At 36.3% G+C, this 18,082-nt stretch overlaps 1 protein-coding gene across 4 annotated transcripts in view; it reads right to left on the bottom strand.

The window, feature by feature from the left end:
• The window catches only part of SLC6A15 (solute carrier family 6 member 15), a 51,926-nt gene that overhangs the window by 23,604 nt on the left and 10,240 nt on the right, over positions 1-18,082 (bottom strand). For all 4 annotated transcript variants that reach the window (XM_070507207.1, XM_070507206.1, XM_044747191.2 and 1 more), the window contains 4 exons: positions 6,594-7,056; positions 3,609-3,766; positions 3,130-3,256; positions 1,633-1,814 (listed from right to left, as the gene is read on the bottom strand). In XM_070507207.1, coding sequence (XP_070363308.1) covers positions 1,633-1,814; positions 3,130-3,256; positions 3,609-3,766; positions 6,594-6,882 — 756 coding nt within the window. In that variant the 5' untranslated portion in view covers positions 6,883-7,056. The remainder of the gene's footprint in view (positions 1-1,632; positions 1,815-3,129; positions 3,257-3,608; positions 3,767-6,593; positions 7,057-18,082) is intronic.

Genomic DNA, 18,082 nt, shown 5'->3' with positions numbered 1-18,082 from the left:
AAATATGGTTAGATTTGGCTTAAGAATCTATTCCTTTATTTATAACCTGACTGCAATGTCTCTCTGATATAGCAGAAGACACGTCCAATTGAACAAATTAATTGAATTTAATCACACAGTACATTAACATTCAGAAAAGACTGAAAGATTCAGATGTGTTATCCACCACGTTCATTTCTTCAAAGGAAAAATGGTATAGGAGTTCCAGCAGGAAGGTTAATATAAAATCAGCTATGGCTTACAAATTAAAAATATCATTAAACATTTTGAATTCAATGAAGTAACAGGAAGCAAAGATGAATTAGACAGACTTCTGCCCTAAGAGTCCACTATCTGATGGGAAAAAAATAAGACAGTGAGAGACATTACAGTGCTACAATTAAATAACACGGGCTCTAGATTTAGACGGACCTGTCAGGTTTGACGCCAGGTACCAGCACTTACTAGCTATGACACTTCGGGCAAGTTACGTCATTTCTCAAATTTGTTTTTTTACCTTTAAAATAGGCCCGAGAGTAGCAATTACTTCTTAGAATTTCTTTAGAATTAAAAGGGATAAAGCATATAAAGCAATTACCACAGGGCCTAGAGCAAAATAAACATAGAAGAAATATTGATCTCTGTTAGTGTTCTTGCTCTGATCATTGTGAAAATCATCTTCACCATATCATTTACTACCACTACTACCTACCACTACTACCTACTACTACTACTACTACTACTGGTCCCACTCCTACTAGCACATGATGCTGACTGGTAAAATATTAGCCTGGAAAGATACATGATCAGATCTATGCTTTGGAAAGAAAAAATGGTAGAGATGGACTGCTGAGGGGTAGAGAGAAGCAGCACCCACAATAAATTCTTGCTATGGTCCAGCCAAAAGATGTAGAGAGCTTTAAAGCAATGATAGTAATAATGAAAAGAAAATGTAATATAAAAGCAAAATGGTGAACAGCAATTACTTTCATAATGCATCTTTAAAAAAAAGAACTCGAGGTATCTAGAATTCACTTAATGTCTTTTTCAACCACAGCCTTTTAAAATGTTCCATGTGCCCTGGCAGGCATGCCCTTTAATCTTCTACATTACTCTGAGCTCCTTGTTGAGATTATCATAACTACCTAATGATGTTCAGATATTTTAAGAAGCCCTCCACACTAGACTATTTTAAAAGCTTTTATGCAACTATTCCTTAGAAAACCCATAGTAGAGAAAAATAAATGATACAACACCAAAAAAATGAACGAATTCTTCATCCTGCCACTTTCCCCAATTTCCGTGATTGGAATTAGCAGGTAATGAGAAAACTAAAACATTAAGGTCAACTGAATACAAGCAAAAAGAAAGGACTTTCAGGTCCTGACAAAACATTTCACAGAAGATCTTGATGAAATAAGGAAAGATTCTAAAGGACTTAGATTTCACTATAAAACACTTACATCTTTATTTATGCCCTTTTTTTAATTTAAACACATTTGAAAAAGCACCACTTTTAACCAATCTTTAATTAACTACCTAAAATGAAGTACTACTTGCAGTTTGCCCACAGAGCTTCGTAACAGAGCTTGAGGCGGGCGTAGAACCCAGGAATCATGGTGATTAGCAGAATCAGAGCTCTAACATACTAACTTTTCCAGAAGACTGAATGCCTTTGATCATAGCCAAGCAAACCACGACCCAGGCAGCCAGCAAGCAGATGGTCATCTTCCAGTTTAAGCCCCCACTTTCAGAAATGGAATTGGAAATATTCAGTGCTTCTCTGTACCAGTAATATGTGGTGGCAGAACTTTTTTCACATTCTGGCTCTACAACTGTAGAAAGAAGGGTAACACGATCATTTCAGACACAAAGAGACAATGAGATATTAAGACACCAACAAGACAATTTTTCTTCCAGTAAACCTGTAAATCAACACTTAACATTTCCTAGGAAAGTACTACTTATTCTACAGAAGCATTTAAATTCACAATAAAAACTCAACTGTGCAAAAATGTGGAAAATCCATAGACACATATCCTCTTTGATATTTCCTTTTACACATTTCTAAAATAGGAATATGTTAGCTTTTTATTAAAGTAATTAAGACATATCAGTTTTATAGCCCCTTCTACCCCCAAAATTATCTGATCAACTTCCTGGGGCAGAGCTGTCAAATACGCTACCTGCTAGCCATATGGAGCTAGTCTAAAGTGACATGGGCTGTAAATATAAAATACAAGGGGGATTTTGGAGACTTAATACAAGAAAAATAAAGCAGATTATTACATTAATATTTGTAATATTAATTATATGTTGAAATGTTAATATTTTGGATATATTGGATTAAAGAAAATATTTCATCTGTTTCTTTTTACTTTTTTAACATGTGGCTACCAGAGGGATTGTCCCCATGGCCGAGTGGTTAAGTTTGCACACTCTGCTTCAGCGGCCCAGGGTTTCACTGTTCGGATCCTGGGCGCGGACACGACACCAGTTAGACCACGCTGAGGCAGCATCCCACATGCCACAACTAGAAGAACCCACAGCTAAAATATATACAACTGTGTTCTGGGGGAATTTGGCGAGAAAAAGCAGGAAAAAAAAAAAAAAGATTGGCAATAGTTGTTAGCTCAAGTGCCAATCTTTAAAAAAAAAATGTGGCTATCAGAAAGTTTCAGACTACATATGTGAGTTGCATTCTGTGTTTACTGGACAACACTATGATAGGGAATTGTTCTTCATTTATATTCTAGGATATAAAAATAAATGATGGAATGTGAAACAACAGAATTGAAGACATAAAAACAATTATTTCAATCCAAATTCTTCTTTTTGTCCTCATTTTATTTTAGTGAAAATGTAAGGCATCAAGAAAGGTGTAGAAAATAAAAGATAGTCCAATTAACAACTGAAGGCCTATAATATTTTACCCTAATGTCATGGGGCACAATAAAATACCGTGGGGAGAGCCAGTAAAATTAGATGGTGCCAAAGGTCTATCTTTCTGAGTATGCCAATCCTAAATGTGAGGAAATAATTTTGAAAGATTTTCCCACATTATTTTAAAAAGAAAAAGTCTTGAAAGCTCATGCCTTTACCAACTTTATGATCTTTAAACACAAAAACATTACGCTGTACATGTCTTACAAGTGTGTGAAGCATTTTTCACCAAAGGACACTGATCCCAAGGTAGAGGTTGCTGAAAGGACTGAGAAAAATAAAACAAACTCCAGCCGATGATGACGTTGTAGTAGAGAGCCACGAAAAAGCACACCTGCAAAATAAAAGCATGCGATTACAGCGAACCGCTCACGCCCCTTCTTTTGAAACAATGCGATGAAATGCATAAAACCCCATTTAACATTTGAATATCCTCCTCATTTTATTTTTATTTGAAACATGTCATCTTTTCTAAAAAGATGCCTCATCGGCCTTACATGCATTAGCAAGATTGAACTATATTATTTACAGCTTGTTTTGTGTTTTAGTGCAAGCTGCAGTAGTGTTTTTTTTAACATATGATTAAAAGAGTGGAAATACACACTCAAAAGTTTCATGTAAATACAAACTATATAACTACAAACCCTGTAAAAATTATATGGCATATACCATACCAAGAAACTTACTACACAACTTGCAAATCCAATCCCGCCCAGTTTAGGGCTTATGTAATTCCATACACCAATGCTTCCTCGCCGAATTCTTTGGCCCACAGAAAGTTCCAGAAAAAAAAGGGGAATACCTATTACCAGAAGCAGTATTAAATATGGCAAAAGATATGCACCTACAGAGACAAGAGCAAAGAAAATAGATTATATTTTCAACAGTCACAGTAAAATAGATTATATTTTCAACAGTCACAGTAGAGAAGACACTAATTCTGATTATCTCATGAAAGATGATATTTGAACTTTTATATAGTATAATTATAAGACCTAATAACATATTATATATAAATTATATATGTATATATAAACTTTAAAGAAAATGCAATTTCAGTACTTTAAACTGACTAGTATTTGAAACCTGAATTTGACTGCTACAAAGAGTTTCTGATAAAAAAAAAAATGACGATAAAAGTAAGGACACCAGTGAATAATTTGCTTCATTTTATTGAAAGAGTAAAAGAGCTTCATTTTCCATAAAAATAAACGAGAGCAAGAAATCTCTACTTTCTCATGGCTGATTTGCAGTCTTTCTGACTTGAGTTGATTCTAGAAAGGGATATGTAATGTAAGTATGGATGCATGAGCTCATAAAACAGAATTATCAAAATTCTAATTCCAAAATCATCAGCAAACTTCAGGCACTAATGATCTAAAAATGTTTTCCAAAGGACCAAAAGTTCATTGTAACACCTGCATCAAATGCTAGAGTGTGAATGGGTACATATGTGTGAACGACTAGAAAAAAAAGAGAGAATGAATTAAGACTGGACTCATTGGGAATCTTTCCTTAATTATGTGCACATAACATACTATTCGATACTTAGCCTTTCCTTCTAACTTAACTACTCTAACATTAGCCCCCCATATTAAAAATAGACGTAGCTATCATATAACTGAGCATTTACTATTTGCCAGGCACATTTCTAAGCATGTTACAAGTAGTTACTCATATACTTCTTACGAGAATCCAATGCAGTAAGTACCATTATTATCTTCATTTTACAGGTGTGGGAACTAAGCCCAAGAAGTAAACTTGTGAAAGGTCACATGGCTAGTGCCAGGCTTCATAGTCGCAATGGCTTCAAAATTTGAGCTGGTAGCTTCTATATTATATCACGCATTAAGTTTAACCATTGTGCTTTAAATATAATATCTTCAGACAACTCAACTTACGCTAGGTCTATTACTTTTTAGTTCTATTATTCATAAAGTGCCTCAAATGATGAATGAATACGATTTAGGTAGCCTGAGACTATTTCACTAAACAGCCAGAAGACAGTACTCAATCACCTAGAAGGCTCAGTGCTATATTGCATGTTGAGTACAACCTTTTTGACTCTCACAGCCATCTTGAAACGATAAAGTCCACTGATATTTTATAATGTCAATCTCTGGTATTAGAAGGGAGGAAACAATACTAGGAAGAGCCTTTTGACTCTTTTTACAAATGAAATGAAGGAGGAGCAATTTTTGTTAATAACTAATTACTAAAGATGAAATCCTTTAAAGCCCTCCATCAAGCCAAAAATTATATTAAATGGAAGGCAACCTGATTTTCAGCCAAGACGGTCTTCTTCCTTAAAAGTATGGCCAGTAAGGCTCATAGGGAAAAGGCCTGAAAATCAGAATTCATCTTCTGCCAGTCTTGGCAAATGGAATGATATGTGAAAAACAAAAAGCAGATAGTACATTGCCGCTTATAGCTGATTTGATAAATAATTCATATGTGATGTGATGTTAACGGCTAGCTAAGGAGCTTACAATTTCAGCGGAGTAATGTATAGTGCATCACCGACTTCACGTACTGATCCTTACTTCTCAGGCAGATTTGTCAAACAAGCTACTTCTTCCAAACCTGTCATTTTGTGCCTGGTTGAATTGACTAAGCAAGATCTTAAACATATTTTGTCACCATAACACCTTAGCTTTTTATCTCTTAGTGGATAAGAAGAAATTTCACATGTGAATGGTTATATTATTTCATTTAATTTGTAGGTTACAACTATATCAAAAATAAAACCATATTTTTGTCCAGTCAACAAAACTATCACAGACCGTAATCAAATACCAAAATAATGTTTCTATCCTTTGTGTGCTGAAATGCAGCTCAAAGAATATGTAGTTTTTAACCACACTTATTTTAACACCTTCCATGTATAGCGATAATAAAGCTTCAACTCAAATGTTAGTTAATTTTTTTCTTGACTCAATTTTTGCTATGGAACTCTTGGTAATTATACATAAATACAAAAATCTAGAATATCGTGTTGATGCAAATATTTTTGTTTAAAATTACGAATGCTAATTTCTTGAAAGTTTTCTTTGAAATGAAACATTGTCCCCAAATCCTATAGAATTAGGAACCAAATACCTATGATAGCTAAGGATGAAGAATGTCTGGTATTATACTAATTATCTGGTGAAGTCCCTTTGAGTGGGATCTACAAACTTCTGGTCAGCACTTGAAGACTATAATCATTCTAAATTATATGTAATTTCTGCTTTTTTGAAGAGAGAAACAACTTAAAATTCAGAGTTAATAAGTTGTGGAGAGAAAGTCTGTCTTCCTTCACCAATATTGTCTTATATCAGAAACTAGGTTTTTCTCCAAAGAGAATAACTAATAGGCACAAGGGATGCAATGTTTGCTAGAAAAGTCAGTACTTTAGAGATGTTTAACAGCATCCACACAAAAAACCTGAGAGTTTGTTACCCTTCAGCAACCCTTGAGTATTCACAGCAAGCCATCTGCTCCTATGGAAACCTAATCTGAAAACAGAGCTGAGCTCACTTCCAACAAAGAAGTCTGCCCAGCCTTACAATGGAATTCATAGTTTCTAAAATAACAAGACTGCAGCAACTACAGGGGCCATTTGAGATAATCACTTGCCATTTACTCAGCAACATATTATTTAAAAAAAAAACACAAAAACAAAAACTTACCACCCCCATTCTTCTGACATAGGTATGGGAATCGCCACACATTCCCTAAACCTACAGAAAATCCAACTTGAGCCAGGATGTACTGAAGCTTATTGTTCCAAGCTGGTCTTTCATCTTCAACTTCAGATCCTTCTTCAACATCTGTATCTTTCTCTTCTTGGACATCAACAATTAGTTCACTCTTCTTAAAAGCATCGTCAGCTGAGTCTTCATTGGAAAGAAGGTCTTTGACAGACTCAATAACCTCATCATCTAATTCTCTTTTTACCACTTTGCTATTCTTAGGCATTGGAAAGTGTGGGTAGTATTATTTTTAAAAATTCCCTTGTGGGAAATATATTGTCTTCCTTAAAATGTTAGTTGACACGAAGAAAAGATGGAAGAGGATATCAAATAAATCCTTGATTCAAGGCAATAAAGTCTTATGGATCTTGAATCTGTATGTCCAATATTCTGTAGGTACCTGTAAAGTTTTAAGTTGAAAAATGATAAAATTTAATGGGGAAAAATATTATAAATACTGAAGACCCTTTCTTATTAATTTTTATGATGGAAACTCTTTCTGCAGGATATAAAACATACAATTGTCCTTGGCCTTCCAGAGATTAATACTTTCAGAAGTGTGAGAACTGTAAAGTACACACGCTAACTTCTTTCTTGCAAAAATCTACTTGGATCTTGTCACATGTGTATGCCTTAAGCAGCTCGAAGAAAGTTTAAAGGTGATTAACACTCTCTCAGGGTTGTTTTTCAGAGCTATGCTGGGAAGAGATACCAGTCTCAACTGGCCTGAACCAGATGAGGTCCCACTGCAAGGCCAGCACTTGTGCAGGTGGCCCAGAGATGGCCAAAAGATGCCCTTCATTTCATCTTTATCCTAAAATCTCAGCCCTAAGAGGAGCCAAGGTCTTACTAGCATGACACATGATGTATGTGAGAGCATGTTTTCAGACTGTGCCTGCGCCTGCTAATATTCACCTCTACCTGTTATAGTAAAACTCTCCTTTCAAATATTCATTCCTCACCCAAAATAAAAGGACCTACTTCCCTTTGTTCAAGGAGCCACAACTTCGGAAATGATTCCACATGGTCTCCTATTTGCTGCAAATAAACTCTACTTTGTGTGACAACTATTTCTGGTGGAGAGTCTGATTTTAACTATCCAGGAAGCAAACCCATTTCAGTTCAGTAACAATCTCAGATATGCTCCAATGCATAATGTATACTCTGTTCATTAGGAATTAAAACTTTGTGACTCTTTTTCTTCTTTCTTTCCTTCTTTCCTTTCTCTTTCCCTTTTTCCACTCTGACTAAAGTATATCCCTTATTTTATTACCTATAGAATTACATACACGATTGTATACCCTCCCTGTAAATTTGTCTTACACAGAATCTCTTCTGTTCATATTTTCATCCATTCACTCATTTGATATTAATTATGATGGGACCTTAAGAGATACAAACATTAATGAAACATACAATATCTGCTTTTAAGGAGCTTATATCAAATAGAGAGAAAGGCACATCTCAACTATACTACATTGTACAATTTAAATGACCCAACATCATTACAGTAGGAGAGATCGGAAAAGTTGGATGAAAGTGACATTAGAGTTGGGCAGAAATGGAGTAAGGCCACACCAAACATAAGAAACAGCATAAACAGAGGTGGGAAGTGGTAAAAATTCATGTTTGTGTGAACACTCTCTCAAACAACTCAAGAAAAACAGTGCCATCACTTTGTCATTTTTCCCTTCTTTTTCCTTTTGTGTTAGATCTCCTACCCTTTTCTATATTCAGACACAGATCAGTAAGTCTACCATGCAGGACTACAAAACAACGAGATGGTCTCTTTTACAAAGTGACTAAACATCTGAGTGCTTTTCTTCAACACAGACCAGGAGGCTTAGAAATGATATCCCAAGAATTCTGCCATTCATGGCTAGAAAAAATGAAGTTCTTTGATAGAACTGCTGAAGATTTACACTGAAAGTCAGAGAAACAGCCAATCATACTTTAACTTATGATAAGATGAACAAGAGACAGGGTGCTGAGTAACCCAGTGAAAAGAAATTCTTTAACTTGACCATGTAATTTACTTGTTGCTTTTAGGTTTAGATAGTGTTTAGTTGTTTCCAAAATTAAAATATATACCCTAAGAGAAAACACTTATTTAGGATTTGGTGAAGACTAAGAGGAAGACAGTGAAGGAAATTCCGAAAGAGAAGGCTTCCCCAAATGTTTTGAATGACAGACACATCTCTAGCACAAGAGAAAAACTTCTCATAGTGACTACTTTAGAGAGGCCAACAAAGTTTTGATATGGAAATATCTTCATGAGGTTGGGGATTGTGTCCGTTTAATTTGCAATATTCCCCCCTAGAGGTCATAAATATTAGTTGCATAAATGAATAAATGCAACCATTGAAAAATTGAAATAAGCTAATTTTCCAAGTAATTTTCTCTGGAAGAAAACAACCTGACATGTAAGAAATTGTGATTTGTGAGACATGAATTATCTAGATTAAAGGTCTACATTTATTGAATTATCTAAAGATATCCAGCCCTGGTGGTCTAGTGGTGAAGACTGAGCACTCTCACCACTGAGGCCAGGGTACCTGTCTCAGTCAGGGAAACACACCACCCATCTGTTGGTTGTCATATTGTGGGGGCTGCAAGTTGTTGTCATGCTGAAAGCCATGCCGCCGGTATTTCAAACACCAGCAGGGTCACCCATGGTGGACAGGTTTCAGCAGAGCTTCCAGACTAAGACAGATTAGGAAGAAGGACCTGGCCACCCACTTCTGAAAAAGCTGGCCGTGAAAACCCTATGAATAGCAGTGGAGCATTGTCTGATAGAGTATCAGAAGGTGAGAGGATGGTGCAAAAAGACCAGGCAGGGTTCTGCTCTACGGTACACAGGGCCACTAGGAGTGGAAAGCAACTCAACAGGCACTAGCAACAAAAGCTGTTGGCATAGTAACTTGACTGATACATGGATAACAACATTGATTTTAATCTGACAAACTTAGAGTTGTGTCCCAGCTCTTTTACTTATTAGTTGTATACCTTTTAGTAATTAATCACTCTTAACCTTAGTTTCCTCAATAAACATTGGTCTGCGATTCATTTTGATTTTTCCATACAAATAGAAAGATAAGAATTGTATCAAAGTTTGGAGACATTATTACAGTAAAAATACCCACCATTTCATAAAGAAAAAATGTAAAAGATAGTGTGACTGATACTGGCTCAACACAAGGCTGACATAAGGGAAGCCATACTGTAGAAAAGAAACCATATTGTCGTACTTTGAATATCCTCTGATTAACTAGCCTAGACATGCTCTGTAGATTTTGTGGCCCCTCCCAGCCGCTTTAAGAGATAACTTTGTTCTTTTGAGTTCCTTAGGAATGTGATGACCCCTAGGCAGAGAGCCTATGCTGACAGCCATCAATGACAACTGAAAGATCAAGGTATAAGGCAGTGCTCCAGTCTCTGATGCATATCCAGTAAAACAAAGGACTGTCAGGAGCTGGCACCAGATGTCAACCCGACCTGGAGATCAGATGGAGGCCCCACCCAGAGACTAGCCACCTCCCCAACCTGGAGACCAGCCCCATATATAACTGGGCTGCAGTCTTTGTTCTGTCAGATGGTTCTTTTGAACAGGAGTCAGCCGTCTTCCCTCTTGCTAGCAAGCTGTAATAAAATCCTTTCTCTGCTAGCACCTTGCCTCCTAACTAGTGGCATGTCTTGCAGTGGGCGGAGGACTCCCCTTGGGGGAGTAACACTGCTCATAAACCGCCCTCAAATTAATTACCTCAGAAATTGTATTTCTTCCATACATTTCTGCTCTTTGCTGGAAAAAATGTACCAACAAATAAGTAAAAATGGAAAGTAACACTATTGGACAATGCTGCGTGTTTTTCACATATCCAATGAATAATCACACCAATTGACATAGGATATCCTTTGGCAAAATTTACGTTTAAAAATTCCTATCAGACTACCCAAAGTTCACATTTTCTATGAAAAAAAAATCAATGTCTAATGTAAACAGAATATAAATGTAACATATTATAAATGACTAAAATATGCACACCTATATAGACAGATTGTATAATGCAATAATCCTAGGCAACTTTTATAAAATTAAACATATTAAAAAGGGATGTGAAATATGTATTTGCATGCATGTAGAGCTCCTTTTCTGTTACAAGCAAAAAAAAGTGATATTACAAGTAAATGTAATGATATTACAAGTAAAATAATTTGAACTCTCTTTTCTCACTCTGTTTCTTACCCTCTCCCATCTTCTGCTCTTGTCTGGGGTGGCTGTAGGAAAATATGGGGTGGGGTTGCAGGTAACACTGAAATTTCCACCATAACGTAAGTCTGGGGGAAAAAATTCTCTTCTTCACTAGGCCATAAGCTCTGACAGGGAATGACTTTATCTTGCTCATCTCACATTCTCAAATGAATGAACTGAAAGAAGTACGACAGAATAATATTGTCCGCTAACTACAAATATTTTGCACTACTGTGTTTGGGTGCTCTTTTGTTTTTCAGGTTTTTTTACCCCAAGGCCCTATACTCACAGGTCAGAGGTATTCCTTTCTTGTATAGAGGCTGCAAATTGATGCCAGCTCAGTGAGCCGAGGAGTCAAAAGAAAGATTTCTTGGACTCTCAAGGGCTGGTAGCAGTGCTCTCCTATTTAGAGAATAGCATGAGGACAGGACCCATGGGCAGTGAAGAGCTGCAGCATGGTGACAGGACCCATGGGCAGTGAAGAGCTGCCAGCAATGGGGACAGGACCCATGGGCAGCGAAGAGCTGCAATGTGTTGAGAGTAGGGCTAAATTTATAAGGCATAGGTATGTGAGTTATTCGTTTTACAAGACAAAGGAAAGACCATGTAAAAAAGTCGTTAAAATGGTATCAGGCACAGGTGGGGTCTGGTTATCGTGTGGTCATGTAACTTTAGATGCGAATCAGGTCAGGAGTCCTATACTTCCCGGAGGATGACACAGATTGGCACGTAGGCCAGGATGCCTTGGGCTTCTCTCCCTGGGGCAGCCTTGATTCTCATAACAAATAGCCAAAAGTAAAGATATAAATTAAGTTTCTGAATGGATTTGTAAAAATTTTGTATATGAGACAACAATTTGGAAGCCAAACTAATCTCAACTTTTCAAGATTCGACTTTTTTGAAAGATAAAAATTTTTATGATGCCAAAAGCTTGCCTGAAGAACTCAGTCTATAAAAGTAGGCCACAAACATAGATTAAAAAGAGAACATAAAGTGAGGCTGACGGTTGCTAAAACTGTGTTACTGTTGCTCCATCTGGGAATGGAAGAAGAAATGAAGCAGGAATGTCCAGGAAGGAAGTGAGGCAGAGAGGGTGATAAAGTATTGGTACTCTACAGGTCACATAGGCAGTAGTACATGAGTACCAAGTAACCGCACAGCCTAGGCCAAGTGCGCCCCATCCATTCCTGTGACAGAGTCGGCTGGGGGACAAGCTATCATCTACTGCCCTTCATCCGCACCTAGCAGTTGCATCAGCTGTCCTCATTACCTGGTAAGGGGCTCCTATCTCCAACCGAGCAACAGATAGTCAAGAGCAGGGGTCAACAAAATATTGCCCATGGGTCAAATACAGCCCACTGTCTGATTTTCTAAGTAAAATTTTATTAGAACGTAGCCATGTCCACATATTTACATATTTTCTATGGCTCTTTTGTGCTGCCACAGCAGACTCATTTTGTATGGACTACAAAACCTAAAATATTTACTGACTCTATTGAAAAACCTTGACAACTCCTGTTCCAGAGAATAAATCTGAACGAAAGATGTGGAGTGCCTCAGATCATTCCGTCTATGCTCCATTTGTGTGGTACTATTATTTCTTTATCAAATAGTATGACAAGATAGCACTCTCCCCATTCAAAGATGAGTAACTGCTAAGAATGAAAGAGTTTTATATAGAAACAGGAAGATGGAGGGGTAGTAGCTGAGAGAAGAAACATAAGGAAGAGACAAATGTAGAATATATATCAGGAAACAGAGAGCTCCAGAATTTTAAAGAGATTACTTATTTTAAAAAAAAAAAAAAAAGCAACTGGCCTGGTGGCATAGTGGTTAACTTTGCATGCTCCACTTTGGCAGCCTGGGGTTCACAGGTTCGGATCCCAGGCATGGAACCACACACCGCTCATCAGGCCATGCTGTGGCAGCATCCCACATACGAGGGAGACTGGCTCGGATGTTAGCTCAGGGACCATCTTCCTCCAGCCAAAAAAGAGGAAGACTGACAGCAGATGTTAGCTCAGGGCCAATCTTCCTCACCAAAACAAAAAAAAGAGCACAGAGATTCAACAAATGAAAGATAAAAGAGTCCCTCTTGAAAAGAAAGCTCAAAGAAAAGACATAAAAGATAAACAGGAAGAAAAAATTTAGGTGGATGAATAGTGAATACAGGCAAGAAACGGGAAAATTCATCACAGGAATAAAAGGGACATTAGAAAAAGTAAAACTAGAAAAAACTACTGCAACCACATCCAGAGATATGGAGGAGAGGCTTAAGGAAACAGCTCAAAAAAAAATGAAAAGAGACAAATATTTTAAAGTAATTTTGAGAAAAAGCTAATGAAAACTGAAGTTAGATAAATGTGACCCAACAAACAAAACTGGCAGACCCAGACAAGGGAATAGAATATTAAAATAAAACACAAAATATTAAAAGATTAAATAACAGATGTTTTTTCCTAGACTTATAATTTCAAATAATAATAATACAGAAGGTCAACACAGAGAAATTAGTGGGATAAAGATTCCTACAGATTTCAAACAGAAGTAGAAAAGAGAAATAAAAAGACTTTTTAGGATATTCAATAACCTCTATGAAAACTAAGGAAAAAAACCACTTGATCTCCAGTTTTTATACTCAATTACTTTGTATTATTCCAATTATAAAGGCCACAGGCAAATAATCTTATCCATAAGAGATCTGATGGGAGGAACTAAATGATCATGAAACTTAGCCAACCAAGAGCGCAAACAAAGTAAAGATGTCAGGAACAGAAAAGCCATGTTAAATGATAGAAGTGACCGTTAATTCAAATAAGGAAATAAGGTTTAAAATCTATAGGAATTATGTTAATGGGAAACATATAAATTAAAATTTAAAAATAACCAACAAAATCAAGAATTGAAATGGGAGCAGACAGAAATAAATCAAAGTATGAGAATGTCCTCCTCTTTCATAGCAGGAAGCCATTTAGCATACTGTCTCAATATGAAACCCATAGTCTAAGAAAGGATAATGACCCCAACCTCTTCACGTTTTCATATAATCCTTCTAATTAACTTTAATGGGATCTTGTAGGAATTAATATTTCTTGCTATAAAGAGACATGTATTGGTGCCAAACATTTACATCTAAGTTCTAGAGACAAACTAAGTTCAAATCCTAGCTCTATAACATTTGGTTTTATGACGTTGGCTGAGTTACTTAACTATGCTTCAGTTGCTTTATTTATAAAATAAGGAAAATAATATGTCCATCAAATAATAAAATCCTTGGATAAATGCCAGCACGTTGAGAGGACTCAATATATGTTTTCTTTATTACTATGATTATCATCCCTCTTACGGTTGTATTATATTACAACTGGTTTGCGGCATATTATTCTGTAAGAGAGAATGTAAGTCCACAGCCATGTTACACGCTTTAGTTGTTTTAATGCCACCTTTTTTTTAATACCAGTTTTCTACTGCTGCATAACAAATTACCTGAAAACTTAGTGGCTTAACAAACAAAAATTTTATTTACTCCTGATTGTGTGGGTTAGCAATTTCAGCTAGGCCTCCATGATCAGTCGTTCGGCTGGTCTTGACCTGCGTCACTTCTGCACTGCTGTTATCTGTTGACCCGAGTTGGGGAGGATGCTCTAAGATGGTCTCACTCACATTCTGGCAGGAGGCAGGCTCTCAGCGAGAGTTACCTTGGTTCTCTTGCATGTGGTCTCTCCAAAATGCTAGCTCCAATTTGTTCACATTGTAAACTCAGAGTTCCAACTCTAGCTGAAAGAAGTAAGCCCAACACGCAAGTGCTAGTAAAGCCTCTGTTTGTGTCACATTTGCTAATGTCTCACTGGCCAAAGCAAGTCACCCAGTTAACTTCAGACTGATTCAAGAGTGGATAAACTCCACTTTTTGATGGAAGATGCAACAAAGTCAAATTGCAAAATGCATGAGTAGAGCGAAGAGAAAAATACTGCTACCATCTTTGAAAATGACCCTCCACATTTGTCCAGTTAGATTTACCCTCTCTGGATTTTGAATCTTCAGGAGAGGAACAAAGAGATAAAAAAGTTGGCATCTCATTCAATTCAAAGCCATTATGCCCAGGCTGTAACTACTACTGTAGTCAAGGATCCTGGTTTCTAGTTTTCAGAACTGTTGTCATTCTTGCCCTTTTCCATGTCATTGCCAAGCACCCCATTGTTTCTTTGAGGCCCTGTGACTGCCAATAATTCTTTCTTCCTTCTTTTTCTGTCTTAGCATCAGTTTCTGCAGCTTGCAAATAAAGAACCCTAAATAATACACCTATTATAAAGGTAAAACAATTCATGTCTTTCCATTCATCTATTGTGTCTATGGGGGACTTACACAAAAAATGTCGGGAATGTTACATTATTTACATTTGGACTTACATTCACATTTTTCTCATTCTTCCATTTTTGTATTGCTTTAATTAGCTCCATGTGTAATTTCTCAGAAAATAATCTATTTTAAAGCACTTGAAACTACATTCAAACCTTTTAAAATCAACATAATACATTTCTAACTCAGTGGTTCTCAACCCTAACCATTTTTTAATGTTTTTCTTTTTTATGATTATTTCCTTGCCTTTCCACATAAATTTTGAAATCAGCTTGTCAATTTCTACCCCAAAAAAGAGCCTGCTGGGATTCTGAATTGGATTACATTGATTCTATAGACCCATTTGGGGAACACTGATATCTTAAAAAATTGAGTTTTCCAATCTATGAACTTGGTATATTTATTTATATCTTCATTAATTTCTCTCTAGAAAAAAAATGATTTTATAATATAAGCTTTCTATCCTAGAACAAAGGTAAGTCAAGTTGTTGCTTTTTTTTTAAGATCCCTTAGGATTTTTATATACACGGTATGTCACCAGTAAGTAAAAACAGTTTAGCGTTCTCTGTTTACTTTTAATTTCTTTTTCAAGACTTACTGTACTATCTAGGACATCTACTAAAATTTTGAAGAGAAGAGTTAAAGCAGACATCTTCATCTCTACCCCAATGTTAGTGGAAAAGCACTCAATATTTTACTGTTAAGTACAATGTTAGCTACGGATTTTTTTTCCCTTTATCAGTTTAGAGAAGTGCTTTTCTTCTGTTTTGGGGGGTGGGGGAGGAGAGGAAGACTGGCCCTGAGCTAACATCTATTTCCAATCTTCCCCTTTCTTTTTGCTTAAGGAAGCTGTCCCTGTGCCAATCTTCCCCCATTTTGTATGTGAGATGCTGCCACAGCATGGCTTGATGAGTGGTGTGTATGTCCATGCCCAGGATCCAAACCCACAAACCCTGGGCTGCAGAAGCAGAGTGCACAAATGTAACCACTATGCCACCAGGCTGGACCCAGAGAAGTTTTTTTCTTATTCTTAGCCCAGTGAGGTTGTTTTTATATTTTGAATCATGAATAACTGTTGAATTTTGACACATAATTTTCTGCTTTTATTAAAACAATCATATAACTTCTTAATCTGTTAATATAGAATATTACATTGATTAGGTTTGTATCTTAAACCAATCTTTTGTTATGGGATAACCCCACTTGGTCAAGATGTATAACTTTTTTAATATATCACTGGAATCAATTTGCTAACATTTTGGTCAAAAATTTTTCAATTATATTCATGGGCACAAGGTCTTTAATTTTTTTTTTTTTTTTAAGATTTTATTTTTTCCTTTTTCTCCTCAAAGCCCCCCGGTACATAGTTGTATATTCTTCGTTGTGGTCCGTCTAGTTGTAGCATGTGGGACACTGCCTCAGCGTGGTTTGATGAGCAGTGCCATGTCCGCGCCCAGGATTCGAAGCAACGAAACACTGGGCCGCCTGCAGCAGAGCGCGTGAACTTAACCACTCAGCCACAGGGCCAGCCCCAGTCTTTAATTTTTTTTTTCTCTTATTTTGCTTCTCTGGTTTTGGTGAATTCATAAATGGAATTTTAAAATGGTCTCTCCTTTATTTTCTGAGAATACATGTAGGATTAGTTTTATTTCTTCCTTAAATGTTTAGCAGCACACATCAATAAAGCCATCTGGGCCTGGAGTTTTCTTATTGGGAATACTTTTTTTCTTGGTGAGGAAGATTAGCCCTGAGCTCACACTGCCACCAACCCTCCTCTTTTTGCTGAGGAAGACTGGTTCTGAGCTAACATCTGTGCCCATCTTCATTTTTTTTTTTTATATATATATATGTGGGATGCCTGCCACAGCATGGCTTGATAAGCAATGCACAGTTCCGCACCCAGGATCCATACCCACAAACCCTGGGCCGCTGAAGCAGAATGCGCAAACCCAACCACTATGCCTCCAGGCTGGCCCTTACTGGCAATACTTTTAATTAAAAATTCAATTTATTTCATTGATATAGAATACTTAGATTTTCTTTTTCTTGTTGTGTTAGTTTTGCTAAGTTGTGTTTTTTGAGGAATTTGTCATTTTACCTAAGCAGTCATATTTATTGGCAAAAAATGATTCATAATATTCCCTAGTATTTTTTAGTATCTGTAGGCTTTGTAGTCATATCCCATTTTTCCTTCCTGCTATTGGTAATAGGTGTTTCTATGCTTTTGTCTTGATTAGTTTTGTTAATACTTTCACTATAGAAATAATTCAAAATATTATGCAATTCTCACACTATCTTTTAAGACTTTTTAGCTCCTAAACTATTACATCCCCTTTTGAAATTATGTTATGTTAAATTTTAATTAAGCTTTGCACTGAAAATATGCAAAGACCTAAAATAGCAAGCAGGCACTTGTGTCTTAGAAATGAAGGAGGACGCAAAGAGACACACCTGCATTAGTGGCATTTGCCAAAAGCTCAATATTCTATAATAAAGAACTAGAACAACAGGAAATTATGTCCTTATGGACAAATTCAAATTTTACTGAATAAAGTTGTCTTTAAATATGAATCAATTCTGAACACTGAATCTGAAATTCATTGTAGACTCAAATGAAATATATTTATCTAATTCTGATATATGAGCTAAACAATAAAGACTAAATAAAAACAAAATGTTGAACCATATTGAAACACCAAAAAAAAAAATGGCACGTGTTGAGAAGTTTATAGTTATGGAATAATCACAAAAGGTAAAACACAAGAGATTTGATAACATGCTGAAATAATGATCTTGACAAATAATACAAATATGTTCA

Source organism: Equus asinus, chromosome 4 (assembly GCF_041296235.1).
Source record: "Equus asinus isolate D_3611 breed Donkey chromosome 4, EquAss-T2T_v2, whole genome shotgun sequence".
Lineage (NCBI taxonomy): Eukaryota > Metazoa > Chordata > Mammalia > Perissodactyla > Equidae > Equus > Equus asinus.
The sequence above is the reverse complement of the archived record's forward strand: the minus strand, read 5'-3'. Positions and strand labels throughout refer to the sequence as shown.